This window comes from Chelonia mydas, chromosome 8 (assembly GCF_015237465.2).
Source record: "Chelonia mydas isolate rCheMyd1 chromosome 8, rCheMyd1.pri.v2, whole genome shotgun sequence".
Taxonomy (NCBI): Eukaryota; Metazoa; Chordata; order Testudines; family Cheloniidae; genus Chelonia; species Chelonia mydas.
The window spans coordinates 70,501,076-70,516,010 of record NC_057854.1 but is presented as its reverse complement, the minus strand read 5'-3'; the positions used below and the strand labels follow the sequence as shown (position 1 = coordinate 70,516,010).

The 14,935-nt window shown below is 39.7% G+C and overlaps 1 protein-coding gene across 7 annotated transcripts in view; it reads right to left on the bottom strand.

The window, feature by feature from the left end:
• Positions 1-14,935, bottom strand: part of DPYD (dihydropyrimidine dehydrogenase) — a 558,093-nt gene that overhangs the window by 493,395 nt on the left and 49,763 nt on the right. For all 7 annotated transcript variants that reach the window (XM_043553083.1, XM_037907332.2, XM_043553087.1 and 4 more), the window contains one exon: positions 9,394-9,504. In XM_043553083.1, the coding sequence (XP_043409018.1) occupies positions 9,394-9,480 (87 nt within the window). In that variant the 5' untranslated portion in view covers positions 9,481-9,504. Of the gene's footprint in view, positions 1-9,393; positions 9,505-14,935 lie in introns of those variants that run through there.

The following is a 14,935-nucleotide window of genomic DNA, read 5'->3' as shown; positions in this document are numbered from 1 at the left end:
AAATCACATGTGATAGGCATGTGTAGAACCCATGGATCTTGAAAGGTGTTTCGTGGGGGAATTGATCATCATAGCACTGGAGATATGTCTGCAGATTTTGCCTCTGTTATGGTTGGTGCTGCTTTGAGTTGGTGGATCGTGGTTTGTGGAGAGCTTGCTGTTGCTCCTGCTGAGTTTGGTGAGGTTGGAGGGTTGTTTGAAGGCCAGAAGAGGGGATTTCAAGAAAGATTTCTTTCAGGAATTAAACACTGAAGGAGAGGTAGACGCTGCTGGTAGTAGAGCACACTGGAATATTGTTTCTTAGATGGCACAACACAATAGAGAAGCAACATTCAGGTTGTAAAGCCAAGCACTCAAAATTTAGGAAATGCCAGAATTAAGATAGCCTGTGCAACCATATTCTGGCCCTCTTGTGCACATGCATTAAAATATAGTCTCTAATTACGTGATTACATGGCTGCATCACCAGTGCCAACACTGTTCCCGTCTCCTCCACCTGCATCTGTATCCAGACAAAGAACCTGACCATGGATGCCTCTACCCAGACCCTGGTATGGATTTTCAAAGTCTGTGTCCCGACTCTCAGAAAGACAGGCCATGCGTAGCCACCTCCTCCTGCTGCTCTCTCACCTGCTTCCTGAGAGATTCCACCAGCAGACACCTTTCACAAATGGGACACTTTGCCATCAGGTATCACAGATATTTGCTCATAGCAAAGGAACCGTGAAACTCAGGAATCTTGGGTTCGATTCCAGGCTCTGAAGGAGAGCATGCTCTAGTAGACTCAGAATCTACTGCCTATTCCCCACAAGTTTGACCCATTCCACTTCATTCCTGCCAAGCTGTCTCTTCCCTGCCTCCTTGTCCCACACCCATTCTCCCCACGTAACCAGTCCCAGTCCCCATTCCACAGATTTCTCACCTTAGCCCCAGTCTCCTTACCCCACCAGTTTCAGTTCCCACCCTCCTGGCTCCTCATCCAATATTTCCTTCTCCTCCTCCTCAACCCCAGCCTCCAGTTGCCATTCCTGCCAAATTGACAACTGGGTCTTATCATGAGAAATGTTGGGCAATCTTAATAATAGGCAATGCCACTTGCGCAAGAAGCTGTCACCATTTCTTACCTCCAGCCAGTGACCACAAACAAGCACTACCATACACACACACTTCTGAAGAGTATTATGACTTCAGCGATGCACTGAGGCAGCTACATGTCAGGTGTGAAGAATGGCTTAACCTTTGGTTCTCTCTGTACCCTCTGATCTGATCAACTCTAATAAAGAGATAAATATTAATCATGCTTTTTTAAGACATGGGATTTGTTCGTATGTCAGATGATGTACATTGTCTTCATTTGATTTTTCATTATTTCTTTTGTGAATAGACATATAGGAACATTTGACCCAAACCAAAATCCCAGATTGCGATGATCCCAACTTTGGTAGAAAATAGGAAATACAGAGCTGCATCTGAATTTTGTGGCTCACCCCCTGCTCTAAAATAGGAGAAACCCAATGACAAATCTGAAGACTCCTGAATATTTTCATAGGAGGTTGTAGATAGTTTAAAAATCTAGGTCAGGGTCATAGTAGGCCAGAAATTACCTTTGATTATTTAAAATATAAACAAGCCAAACCCCAGAAAGTACCCCTCCTCTCCCATCCAAGAGAACTTTGTATTTCATCGTGTGCCAACAGTCAGCAAAAAAGTATCCAAACTCTCAGACTGTTTCAGACTCCCTTGGGAGGTATTCACCACTGAATCAATATGAAGCAAAGGACTGGAAAACTAAAAAGATAAAGCAAAGGGGGTTTATTCACCTGGATCTTTCAGCAGATGCTAGCAGACCTGCCTCAGTCTCTCAGAGTCTCCCTCTGTCTTGTAGGAAAAGGGGAATATATAATCTATGCCCTATTTCCCAGCACGGCTTTCCAGAAGCTAGGACTATTAATATGGCACTCATGGCAGATTACATCCCTCAGCCTATACAGCTCTCCTAATTCTCAGGGAGACTGGTTGGAATTGCCAGTATCCAGCCTTACTAATCCCTCACTACTGCTTAGGGTAGGGCAGACACTGCAACTGTTCCAGTGCCCTGCAACTGTGTGTGTGCTCTGCATGAAGAGGGGCTCACAAGGGAAGGAAAAAGTTCTTTACACCCTTACACCCTCAGCACACTCATTAAAAGAGCCAGACACAATGTCACCATTAGGACATAATGTACTTATGACTCTATAACAGAAAAGTTACATTACAGAAAGGGCTAATCTGTAGCAGGCAGGCAGATTTCATAACAGCTGATAAATTCTGATGATTATGTCTTAAGGACAAATTCCAACTAAGATAAAAAGAAGACAAGTACTGTAACGTGTATCTTATAGAAACAGCTGGGATAAATCATTTTCATGTACAGATATAATGTAAGCCACAGTCACACTTGAATAAAATGTCTAGAAAACACAGTGTATGGTACCTATACAAAGAAATGCAAAGTAATTAGTGTGTCTGAAAAATGCATGAGTTGGAATTTGCTAAATGATTAAACTGGTACATTTTAAAGTCCCTATAAATATTTAATTATTGATACTATGAGTAAAAGATAAGATCTCTTGACATTACTTTTCAACTCTTACTGATACTCAAAGTAATCCATGTTTTATTCATGTAAATTGTTTGTACATACAGTCAATCACTAGTAGAAAAAAAAATTCTCAAACTTTCTAATCACGTCAACAGATCCTAATGTAACATTTTCCACATTTGGGAATCAGAGCATTTCATTTAAGCAAATCAGTCTGGCCATGATACCACAAAGCACAGCCTGAGCAGACATCAGTTCCAAGAATCAGATGTCAAAGTGCTCCCTCTAATGTCCCTTAATCATCACACCGATTAGTGGCTGAATAGTGATGTGATTAAAAAGACTATTGCCATCGTATACCTATTCGTACTACTAGCATTCTACATATGTTCCACCGATTAGTATTTGAATAGGGTAGCGATTAGATAAACATCTGCTATTGTATACCTTTTCAGAAAAGAGCTAAACTTGCATATGTACACACACACACACACACAGAACAAATAAATATTTAGCAAACGTGAACTATAGGTTTAAGTTGTAAAGATAATTGAACATATTTCCTTTAATAAGTGCTCTCTATTCTGCAATATTTAGGAATATTTTTATAAATATACTAAATGTTTCATTAATACAGCTTTGGAGCTGGTCAAATTATTCAATGCAAATAATTTATCCAATAAGTTTCCTATTCTCAAGTTATGGGCAAACTGACTGATATTTATTTATTTGTAATTTGAACAATTTATCTTTCAGGCCACCAGTTATCTGTGAACAGTTTATTTAGATTATTCTCTAACTGTGGTGTACAACTGGTCACCAAAGTAGCATATTTTTCCAGCTCCCTTACTGGACAACAAATATTTAAAAGAGGAGAGAAAGAGCATATAGCTGAAAATGGATAGTCTTTTCTACCCTTGCTTCTGCGTGTTTATGGAAATTTGTACAAACAGTAGTCATTCCTTAAACATTTGTGTTAATAAAAACTCATTTGTGCAAATTTTCACAAACAATTACAGAGATACAAAGTGAAAAGCTGTTTGACATTTGAACAAGTATTTATTAGTATTCAAACGAACATCACCAGGTACATCATGCAACATATTGCATGTCTTGGCCTACAACACACTGCACAAACAGACTTAATAGTTTGTACTTTAACACGTCACAGAATAAACAATCTATCTATCTGTTTATATTTCCAATATTTAAGAGGAGCTACAGAAAAATTAAATCAAATTGCTTTGACCAAAAGTGATACCCTTGGAAGAAATAGCTGCACTTAAAAATGGTTTGGCTATTGGAAGATGTTGATCAGGTTTAGTAAATGCAAGCACAAAGAACAGCGCTACTACTGCCAGAAGTTCAATACAGACAAAGGCTATGGCAATTAACAATCCAATGTCCCCCTTCTTGCCTTTTTCTTTTGTTGAATTACATCCAACTTTTCCATCTGAAGCAATTCCTAATATTGTTCTATAGGTACATCAATAAATTGTATAAGCAGTCTCAAGCAGTGTTTGAGAAGAAATGCTGAATTGATGGTTTGGATTATATCCTCTTCCTCCTCAAAACCTCTCCTCAATATTCACAAGCCTCCTTCAGCCTGGGGCACAGAATGTCCTGTCCCACTGAACTCAGATTTCTCCAGTGAGTAATAAATCATAAAAAAAATATGTAGGGTCAAAAAACATTTTCATTTACAACAGTGCACCTCTCTCAATCCAATGGGGTCCAACAGATCTAAATGAGGACAGAATTTGGTTCATACATATTGAAATGTGAAATGCCTCCTAATATATACCCAACAGAATAAAGTATGCACATCTGGTACAGTGTTTACTCAGATAAGAAGCCTTTGTGGCAGGAAAAATATGAGATATCCAGAGCAATCCTGTGAACAGAAATAGTCCCTCAATAGGGCCCACAGACCTCGAATTAGTGTCACAACTCATCTCCTTCCTAGGTTTTTGTCTATTGGTAATTCAAAGACAGTAACACAACCAAAACCTCAGCCTAAATTTCTTCCTCAAGCATGGCTTTTTTTAGGATGATTGCCAGGACTGCCTCTGTCCTCCCTCTGGCTCAAATAAACACTTCCCTTGTACATCCTGGTTGGGAATGATCGGTTCCACCCGCCAGCAAGAATCAGCGTAACTACCTGAATCTTTAATACAGTTGTTTATCACCTAAATCTCAGGTGACTAAGCAAACGAGCCCTGCATTCCTATACAAGATCTTAAAAGTCTGAAAGCTGTTTTATAAATACCAATGACTTACTTCCCCTATAGTTTCTAGGAGACGTTGACTGGCTTCCATCTGCTGATAGAAACCGATTTTAAACAATAGCCTGGTTGTCTGACATAATAAACAAGTCACAATACTCACTTAAAGCACAAGGAACCTTCTTTAAGGAGAATACATTTTAGCTTTTTTGGTGCTTGGAAGGATACTAACATTTAGTTTCTACTTTCAGGGCAACCAAAAATGTCTCAGAGCAGACGAGGAGTTAAAATTTTGTTTGTGTGATTATTCTGAGAAAATATGTAAGTCTGCCATCTGGAAGCATTTTAGACATTACAAAGTCACTGTGTGCATGCCTCAGCAGATGCAGCTTTTGTTCACAGAGTTTTGAGGGCTGTTAATTTAATTAGTTCTGTATTTTCATACACCCACCCTTCCTCCAGTGGTAATTCTACCCAGTCCCTATCAGTATAGTTTGATGAAAAACTGATGCTAAGGGCCAAATTCTGACCTAATGTAAATATAGACAGATGCAATTACCATGGACTTCAAATAGACTTAATCCTGCTTATAAACAGGTCAGAACTGGATCAATCACAGGATGACTATGAGCTACCAATGTGATGTGGCTATGAAAAAGACAAATGAGATCCTAGGATGTATTAGGTGAGGCATTTCCTGTAGAGCTAGAGAAGTATTTATGCTGTTGTACAAGGCACTGGGAAGACTTCATCTGGAATTCTGTGTACAATTCTTGTCGCCCATGCTCATGAAAGACTAATTTAAACTGGAACAGGTGCAGAGAAGAGCTATTAGGATGATCAGAGCACAGAACGCATATCTTCAGAGCGGAAACTAAAAGAGCTTGGCTTGATTAGTCCAGCAAAAAAAGAAGGCTGAGAGGAGATACGATTGCTATCTATGAATATATCGGGGGTAAATGCCAAGGAGGATGAAGAGCTATTTACACTAAAAGATAATGTTGCCACGCATGAACAAATGGATATAAACTTGCCACAAACAAATTCAGGCTGAAAACTAGAGGATGGTTTCTAACCAGCAGAGGGGTTCTGGAACAGCCGCCCAAAAGGTGTAGTGGGTGCAAACAACTGAATTAGTTTTATGAGTAAGCTAGACAATTTTATGAGTGCAATTGTATAATGGGGTTGCTTGTGGTAGTGGGGGACAGTTTTCCACAGCCCTAGGGCTCACTTTCAGTGTCTGTCTTATATGCCTAAAACTCGTACCTTAGGTTGTCAGCCAGCTGCTGGCTGGGGTGAGGAAGGGATTTTTTATCTCTTCCCATTGTATTTTTTTTTTTAATCTCCTTCCTCTGAAGGGTCTGGGTTGGCCATGGCTAGAGATGCAGCATTGGGCAGCGTGGGCCTGGTCTGAGATGGCACCAAACATTCTCTCTTTCATATGCTTGGCTGGCAGATTCTTATGCTCAGGGTCTAACTGATGGCCACCATACGTGGGGTTAGGATGGCATTTTCCCTCAGGTCAGATTGGCAGTGACCTTGGAGTTTTATTGCCTCCCTCTGCATAAGAATGGCCATACTGAGTCAGATCAAAAGTCTATTTAGCCCAGTATCCGGTCTTCCGACAGGGGCCAATGCCAAGTACCCCAAAGGGAAAGAACAGAACAGGTAATCATGAAGTGATCCATCCCATCGCCCATTCCCAGCTTCTTGCAAACAGAGGCTAGGGACATCATCCCTGCCCATCCTGCCTAATAAGTATTGATGGACCTATCCTCCATGAATTTATCTAGTTCTTTTTTGATCCCTGTTATAATCTTGGCCTTCACAACATCCTCTGGCAAGGAGTGTTAAAAAATACTTCCTTTTGTTTGTTTTAAACCTACTACCTATTAATTTGATTTGGTGGCCCCTACTTCTTATGTTATGAGAAGGAGTACATAACACTTTCTTATTTACTTTCTCCACACCAGTCATGATTTTATAGACCTCAACCATATCCCCCCTTAGTCATCTCTTTTCCAAGATGAAAAGTCACAGCCTTATTAATCTTTCCTTATACGGTAGCCGTTCCAGACCCCTAATAATTTTTGTCGCCCTTTTCTGAACCTTTTCCAGTTCCAATAGATCTTCTTTGAGAGGACGCAACCGCATCTGACGAAGTATTCAAGATGTGGGCATACCATAGATTTATATAGAAGCAATATGATATTTTCTTATTATCTATCCCTTTCTTAATGATTCCCAACATTCTGTTTGCTTTTTTGACTGCTGCTGCACGTTGAGTGGATGTTTTCAGAGAACTATCCATGACTCCAAGATAGCTGTTACCAGTCAAGAAAGATAATTTATACCCCATTATTTTATATGTATAGTTGGGATTATGTTTTCCAATGTGCATTACTTTGCATTTATCAACATTGAATTTCATCTGTCATTTTGTTGCCCAGTCACCCAGTTTTGAGAGATCCTTTTGTAGCTCTTCGCAGTCTGCCTGGGACTTCGCTATCTTGAGTAGTTTTGTATCATCTGAAAATCTTGCCACCTCACTGTTTACCCCTTTTTCTAGATCATTTATGAATATGTTGAATAGGACTGGTCCCAGTTCAGACCCCTGGGGGACACCACTATTTCTCTCTCTCCATTCTGAAAACTGACCATCTATTCCTACCCTTTGTTTTTTATCTTCTAACCAATTACCAATCCATGACAGGACCTTCCCTCTTATCCCATGACAGCTTACTTTGCTTAAGAGCCATTGGTGAGGGACCTTGTCAAAGACTTTCTGAAAATCTAATTACACTATATCCACTGGATTCCCCTTGTCCACATGCTTGTTGACCCCCTCAAAGAATGCTAACAGATTGGTGAGGCATGATTTCCCTTTAAAAAAACCATGTTGACTCTTCCCCAACAAATTATGTTCATATATGTGTCTGACAATTTTGTTCTTTACTATAGTGTAGTTTCAACCGGTTTGCCGGGTACTGAAGTGAGGCTTACCAGCCTGTAATTGTTGGGGTCACCTCTAGAGCCCTTTTTAAAAATTGGCATCACATTAGCTATCCTCCAGTCATTTGGTACTGAAGCTGATTTAAATGAGAGGTTACAGACAACAGTTAGTAGTCCTGTAATTTCACATTTGAGCTCCTTCAAAACTCTTGGGTGACTACCATCTGGTCCTGGTGACTTATTACTGTTTAGTTTATCAATTTGTTCCAAGACCTCCTAATGATACCTCAATCTGTAACAGTCCCTCAGATCTGTCACCTAAAAAGAATGGCTCATGTTTGGGAATCTCCCTCACATCCTCACCCATGCAGACCGATGCAAGAATTCATTTAATTTCTCCGCAATAGCCTTATCATCCTTGAGTGCTCCTTTAGCATCTTGATCGTCCAATGGCCCCACTGGTTGTTTAGAAGGCTTCCTGCTTCTGATGTATTTAAATTTTTTTTGCTATTACTTTGAGTCTTTGGCTAGCTGTTCGTCAAATTATTTTTTGGCCTTCCTAATTATATTTTTACGCGTTTGGGTCACTTGCCAGGATTATCTGGGCATATCTCACTTAATCATTTCCCTGTCACTGGGGAGGCTTCAAGCACTGGGGCACTTTGGTCCCTCCTATTCTTTGCCTGTGGCACATAATAGTCTAGTCTCCTGTGGGTTATATTACCTTTTGCTTGTTGGGTTTAGCATGTGAGTGCCGGCCGTGTTGGTGGCCTGTAATACACAGGAGTTCAGACTAGATGATACAGTGGTTCCTTCTGGCCTTAAGCTCTTTGACTGAGAAATTTACCTGCAAATGCCTTCCTATGCAATCAATTCCCATCCCTCCCAATGTTTGTTTACAATAGCTTCCTTACTTGAAGAAGGCTAAAAGAGAGTTAAACAATTCTCTATAATTTGATTTATGTTGAACAGAGAGTCCAGAAAGGCAGAGACATTTCCAGTGAGTTTTTGTATCTCACTAACTCCATCCATTTAACTGGCTACCAGATAAAGTTTTGTTTGCTTGCTTGTGTGGGGGGCTTTTTGAAGCAAGAGGGAATGTATGAGGGGATGGTTTGTTTTTTAATGTAGTTACACAATGCTGTGACAGCGGAAAATGTTTAACCAAGTTTTAAAATAGGGACTATTTTCTGGATAGAAATGCAAAACTCCCTTCAAATTTTGTACTGGCATTTTAAAATTTTGCCCTATTTATGAACTAAAAAATAGGGAATTTCTAGCAGATAGCCACACACTATAATTACAGCATATTACCATGCAAGTCCATTTTTAAAATATGAGTATACATACTGGTTACAACTGAGGCTTTGATCATGCAATGAGGAACTTGTGGGCAGACTCTTGTGCTTCTACAGAGTCCCATTGAACACAAAGGGTCTTTACACAGGAGCAGTACCCTCCCCACCCCCAGAATCCAACTGTAGAAACAAATCCCAGGATTATGTAAAAGGTTCACCTAGAACCCTGAAAGAATGAAAAGTTACATGATGTCTCAGATTCTGTTTCAAATTCCATCACCTACCAAGGTCCACAAATGTTTCCTGGGGCCTATAAGGTTTGCACATCAGTACTTACTGAACAGCTCTTATCAGCATTCCTTTTCCAGTGTTTCTTGTCTTGTTTCTTTGCTGCACTTGAACATAGAGTTGCATGAGTTTGCATACGGGGATTTAAAACCAGAAGGTTCTGTAGAAAGAGAAAAGAATATTTTAAAATTCAGATAAAAAGCTCAAAAAGCTAATACAATTTTTTAAAATGAACAGTGCTCAACTGATCCCACCTCACCAAAGCACAAATGAATGTTTTACAACAATGTTAAAAAACAGACAATAAAAAACAGGACTCAACAATAGATCAACTTCAAATTAATTTGTTTAGATTCTTTCCTGTTCCAGTTTATACATTCTAGATTTTGAGTATTTGAGGTACTGCTACATTTTAAAAAAACAAAACAGTATGACATCTAGTGGCAGCTCCAATCTGAATTTGTAATAAATTCTATTGTTGTATACTTCTTACCTCCCGTATATACATATACCAAGTAATTCTTTTTCATTATATTGCTCTAGGTAAAACCCTACATTTTGAGAACAAAGACCACACAGTGTTGCTTCATTGTTTCTAATCCCTAGGAACATGCTTGTATGTCCTAGTGAGAAGCTATACAATGTAAATTAATTCCTTCTCTCTCTGTAGGTTTTCCTGTGGTATAGCACAAATAAACGCGTGGAACATAGAAATAAAAGTCTTAATTGATCACTTCAAGACTGCACTCAAAATCAGACAAAGACAGACAATTAATTTAGTCCCAGTTCTTCCAGTGACAAGGGTTAATATTAGGGCTGTCAAGCGACTAAAAAAATTAATCGTGATTAATTGCACTGTTAAACAATAATAGAATTCCATTTATTTAAATATTTTTGGATGTTTTCTACATTTTCAAATATATTGGTTTCAATTACAACACAGAACACTAAGTGTACAGTGCTCACTTTATATTTATTTTTGATTACAAATATTTGTGCTATAAAAACAAAAGAAATAGTATTTTTCAATTCACCTCATACAAGTACAGTAATACAATCTCTATCATAAAAGTTGAATTTACAATGTAGAATTATGTACAAAACATAACTGCATGCAAAAATAAAACAATGTAAAACGTTAGAGTCTACAAGTCCACTCAGTCCTACTTCTTGTTCAGTTAGTCACTCAGACAAACAAGTCTGTTTACATTTGCAGGTGATAATGCTGCCCGCTTCTCCTTTCAATGTCACCTGAAAGTGAGAACAGGTGTTCACATGGCACTGTTGTAGCCAGCGTCGCAAGATATTTATGTGCCAGATGCATTAAAGATTCATATGGCCCTTCATGCTTCAATCACCATTCCAAAGGACATGCATCCATGCTAATGAGGGGTTCTGCTTGAAAAGATCTAAAGCAGTGCCGACTGACACATGTTCACTTTCGTCATCTGAGTCAGATGCCACCTGCAGAGGATTGATTTTCTTTTTTGGTGGTTCGGGTTCTGTAGTTTACACATCGGAGTGTTGCCCTTTGAAGACTTCTGAAAGCATGCTCCACACCTCATCTCCCTCAGATTTTGGAAGGCACTTCAGATTCTTAAACCTTAGGTTGAATGCTGTAGCTATCTTTAGAAATCTCACATTGGTATCTTATTTGCGCTTTGTCAAATTTGCAGCAAAAGTGTTCTTAAAACAAACAACATGCTGGGTCATCATCCGAGACTGCTATAACATGAAATACATGGCAGAATGCAGGTAAAACAGAGCAGGAGACATACTATTCTTCCCCAAGGAGTTCAGTCACAAATTTAATTAACGCATTATTTTTTAACGAGCGTCATCAGCATGGAAGCATGTCCTCTGGAATGGTGGCCGAAGCATGAAAGTGTATACGAATGTTTTGTATATCTGGCACGTAAATACCTTGCAATGCTGTCTACAAAAGTGCCATGCAAATGCCTGTTCTCACTTTCAGGTGACATTGTAAAGAAGAAGCAGGCAGCATTATCTCCCATAAATGTAAACAAACTTGTTTGTCTTACTTACTGGCTGAACAAGAAGTAGGACTGACTGGACTTGTAGGCTATAGAGTTGTACATTGTTTTGTTTTTGAGTGCAGTTATGCAGCAAAAAAAACTACATTTGTAAGTTGCACTTCCATGATACAGAGATTGCATTACGGTATTGTATGAGGTGAATTGAAAAATACTATTTCTTTTGTTTATCATTTTTACAGTGCAAATATTTGTAATAAAAATAATAATATAAAGTGAGCACCGTACACTTTGTATTCTGCATTGTAATTGAAATCAATATATTTGAAAATGTAGAAAAACATCCAAAAATATTTAATACTTTTCAATTGGTATTCTATTGTTTAAAAGTGTGATTAAAACCACGATTAATTTTTTTGAGTTAATCGTGTAAATCAACTGGGATTAATCGACAGCCCTAGTTAATATATCTGTAAATTTCATAAACTTTTGTCAATAGGCCCCTCATACCCCTACCTATGGTTACATGCATCATTCCTCACATTTTATAAATAAAGCAACTGAAAGGTTATTCTGGTAGAGCTGAGAACTGATCCAACTCTAATCCATTTAGCCACACTACCTTTCAGAATGCCAAATTTACATTCTTCATTGCCCGTTTGATAACCATTCTCTAACTACTAGATCGTACCCCCCTCCTAGAGCATGAGAGGCCAGTAGGTGGATTCCTAATACTCTACTGCCATCTAGCATATAGTTATGTCACCCATTTGCAAGGTGTGTCTATGTCCCCCTCTAGTGGCTGAACCACATAAAGGATAAGAGACTACTAGTGTTACCAGTTAGCCCCTCACTTCAATTGGTCAACATGGACGGTGTGCAGTCGAATGACCCAGATTCAAACCCTACTGATGACCCCTGTGGGGAATATTGCTGGTTGCATTCACTGGAATTTTAGTTTTTTCTAGTTTTCCTTTACAAAAAAAGCGCACACACAAACACAACTCCAACTCCATACTTCCCCATCACTGGGAATGAGATGTGTGTATTTTCCTACTGTACATGTTGAAGATGTGTGGGGCTCTTAGAATGAAAGTGGTGAATGTGATACAAGGAGGTGGGGGGGGTGTCACAGAGACTCTGATAGGGCATTTCTTTATTGTTAAGGGGTTGTATGGATGGGTGCTCCCTTCAAGAAGGCTTTTTCTATTGAGGATTGTTCAGGTAGATTTTTTCCCTCTTTCTTAATACGAAGTTGGGTGCAGTGGCACGCATCTGTAATCCCAGGAACTTGGGAGTCTGAGGCTGGTGGATCACTCAGGGGTTCTGGGCTGAGGTGCGCTACGCAGATCGGTTGTCCAGTGCCACTGACAGCCTGGCCAGCGAGTGGCTGAAGGACTGGCTAGACCACCACAAATTATGTGTTGTGATTAGCACTCTCTCAGTGAGGGCTGATGGACCGATTGATCAAGGTGTTCTTAATATGAAAATCTCATATACTAATTAAATGAATGTTGCAAGTTTACTCTAGAATCTGAGTACTAATTTACTCAGTAAAATGTAAGATCAATACCTAATTCAAAAGCCTTGCTACAAACAGACATACACAAGCAATCACAGTAATTTCTTTCTTTTTTAAAAATAATTACAGAGCGATAAAGACAAGGGTTCAATTTTCAAAAATATCTAAGTGACTTGGGGAGCCTAAATCCAATTTTCAAATGTGACACAGAAACCTAAATCCCACTGACTTTCAATAAGTCACTCTAAGAGCCTAAATCACTCAGATACTTTTGAAAATGTTACACAACTATAAAAGATATAGGGTAACACAGTATTCTTAGCTATGTGTAACACATTCTCAGTAGGTTCTGAAATGAGTTACACATTTCTAGTAATATACTGAAACAGATGTACTCCTTTGGGTATGGATCCATTTGGTTTAAAACTTGGAACAAATGGTGGGGTAAACCAACAAAGGAAGAATCCACATATGTACATGATCTTCACTGCCCGCCAAATACAGGAAAAGTCTCAGGAGCAAAATCAGGACCTGTACATCACCTTCATCGATTTGACAAAGGCCTTCGACTTCGTCAATTGTGAAGCCCTGTGGAAGGTGCTGGCCAGACTTGCGTGCCCTCCAAAATTTATTAAATTTCAAAGGCTTCTTCATGATCAGATGACTGCCACTGTTCTCTGTAATGGCCTGGAGATGGACCCCTTTAGGCGTTAAGCAAGGATGCACTATTGTCCCAATCCTTTTCTCCATCTATTTAGAGGTCATTTTGGTCCTCGTTAAAGACCAATGGAGTTGACATTCAATACGGAATGGGTGGGCAGCTTTTTAATCTTCGACGTCTCCGCTCAAAGTCCTTAGGGCATCTATTATTGATCTTCAGTATGCTGATGACTGTGCATCATTGTACACACTGAGAATGACCTCCAGTCCACACTGGATTTTTTTGTACAAACTTAATGAAGTCTAGGATTCTCACTCAATACTGAGAAGATGAAAGTGCTCCATCAGCCTGCTTCAGGCATTCCACATGACCCACAACAAATCACTATTGAGGGACAGACTATGGAGACAGTCGAGCACTTCTGCTACCTCAATAGCCAACTCTCTCAAAATGCAAAAATTGACAGTGAGATCCAGTACACAAGTGCTTCCTTTGGGAAATTGCTTTCCCAGACGTTTTCACAGACTATGACCTACGGTAGGACACCAAATCCAGGTCTATGAAACAATTGTTATTCCTACACTCCTTTATGAATGTGAAATCTGGGTAACCTATTGACAGCACTTCAAGAGTCTGCAGACGTTCGACCAACGATGCCTCCAAAAGATCCTTTGCATCAAGTGGGAAGATTGCTGCACTAACGCCAGTATCCTCACTGAAGCCAATGTCACCAGCATTGAAGCAATGATCATCATGCATCAACTCCCCAGGGCTGGACATTGTGTGCGGATGCCAGACTCTTGCCTTCCAAAACAAGTCCTCTACTCTCAGCCATGGTCAGAGATCCCATGGTTGTCAGAGGAAATGCTACAAAGACACACTGAAAGCGTACCTCAAGAAAACGGATGTGGACATCACAAGCTGGAAGGAGCAGGCTACCAACCAACCTCAACGGCACCACATCAGGCAGTGAGCCACTTCGAGGAGAAATGCCTTGCCCTCGAAGCCGAAAAGAGAGAGAGAAGGAAGGAAAAAGAAAGAACTTTCTCCCAGCAGGCAGCTGACCTGTCAGGAAACGTTTGTACCTACTGTGGGCAAATTTGCGGTTCCAGGATCGGACTCCTGAGTCATCTCAGGACCCATATGTAAATCTGTGGTAAAGATCATCCTCAAAATCGAGGGATTGCCGATGATGGTCATGGATTAATGAACAGAACAGCTCCATGGTGCCATGTCTGACTTTCTTTAAAATTCACTTATGGGGGGAGGAGCAGGAGGAGAGGGGACCACTAACAATAATCCATGTCAGTGACTTGCTTGTTAGCATCTTGCTTGTGCATGGTCAGTGCTTTACAAAGGCTAGATTATTATACTATGTGAAAGATATTGGTTGGGTTCCCAGAGATCTTTTCTG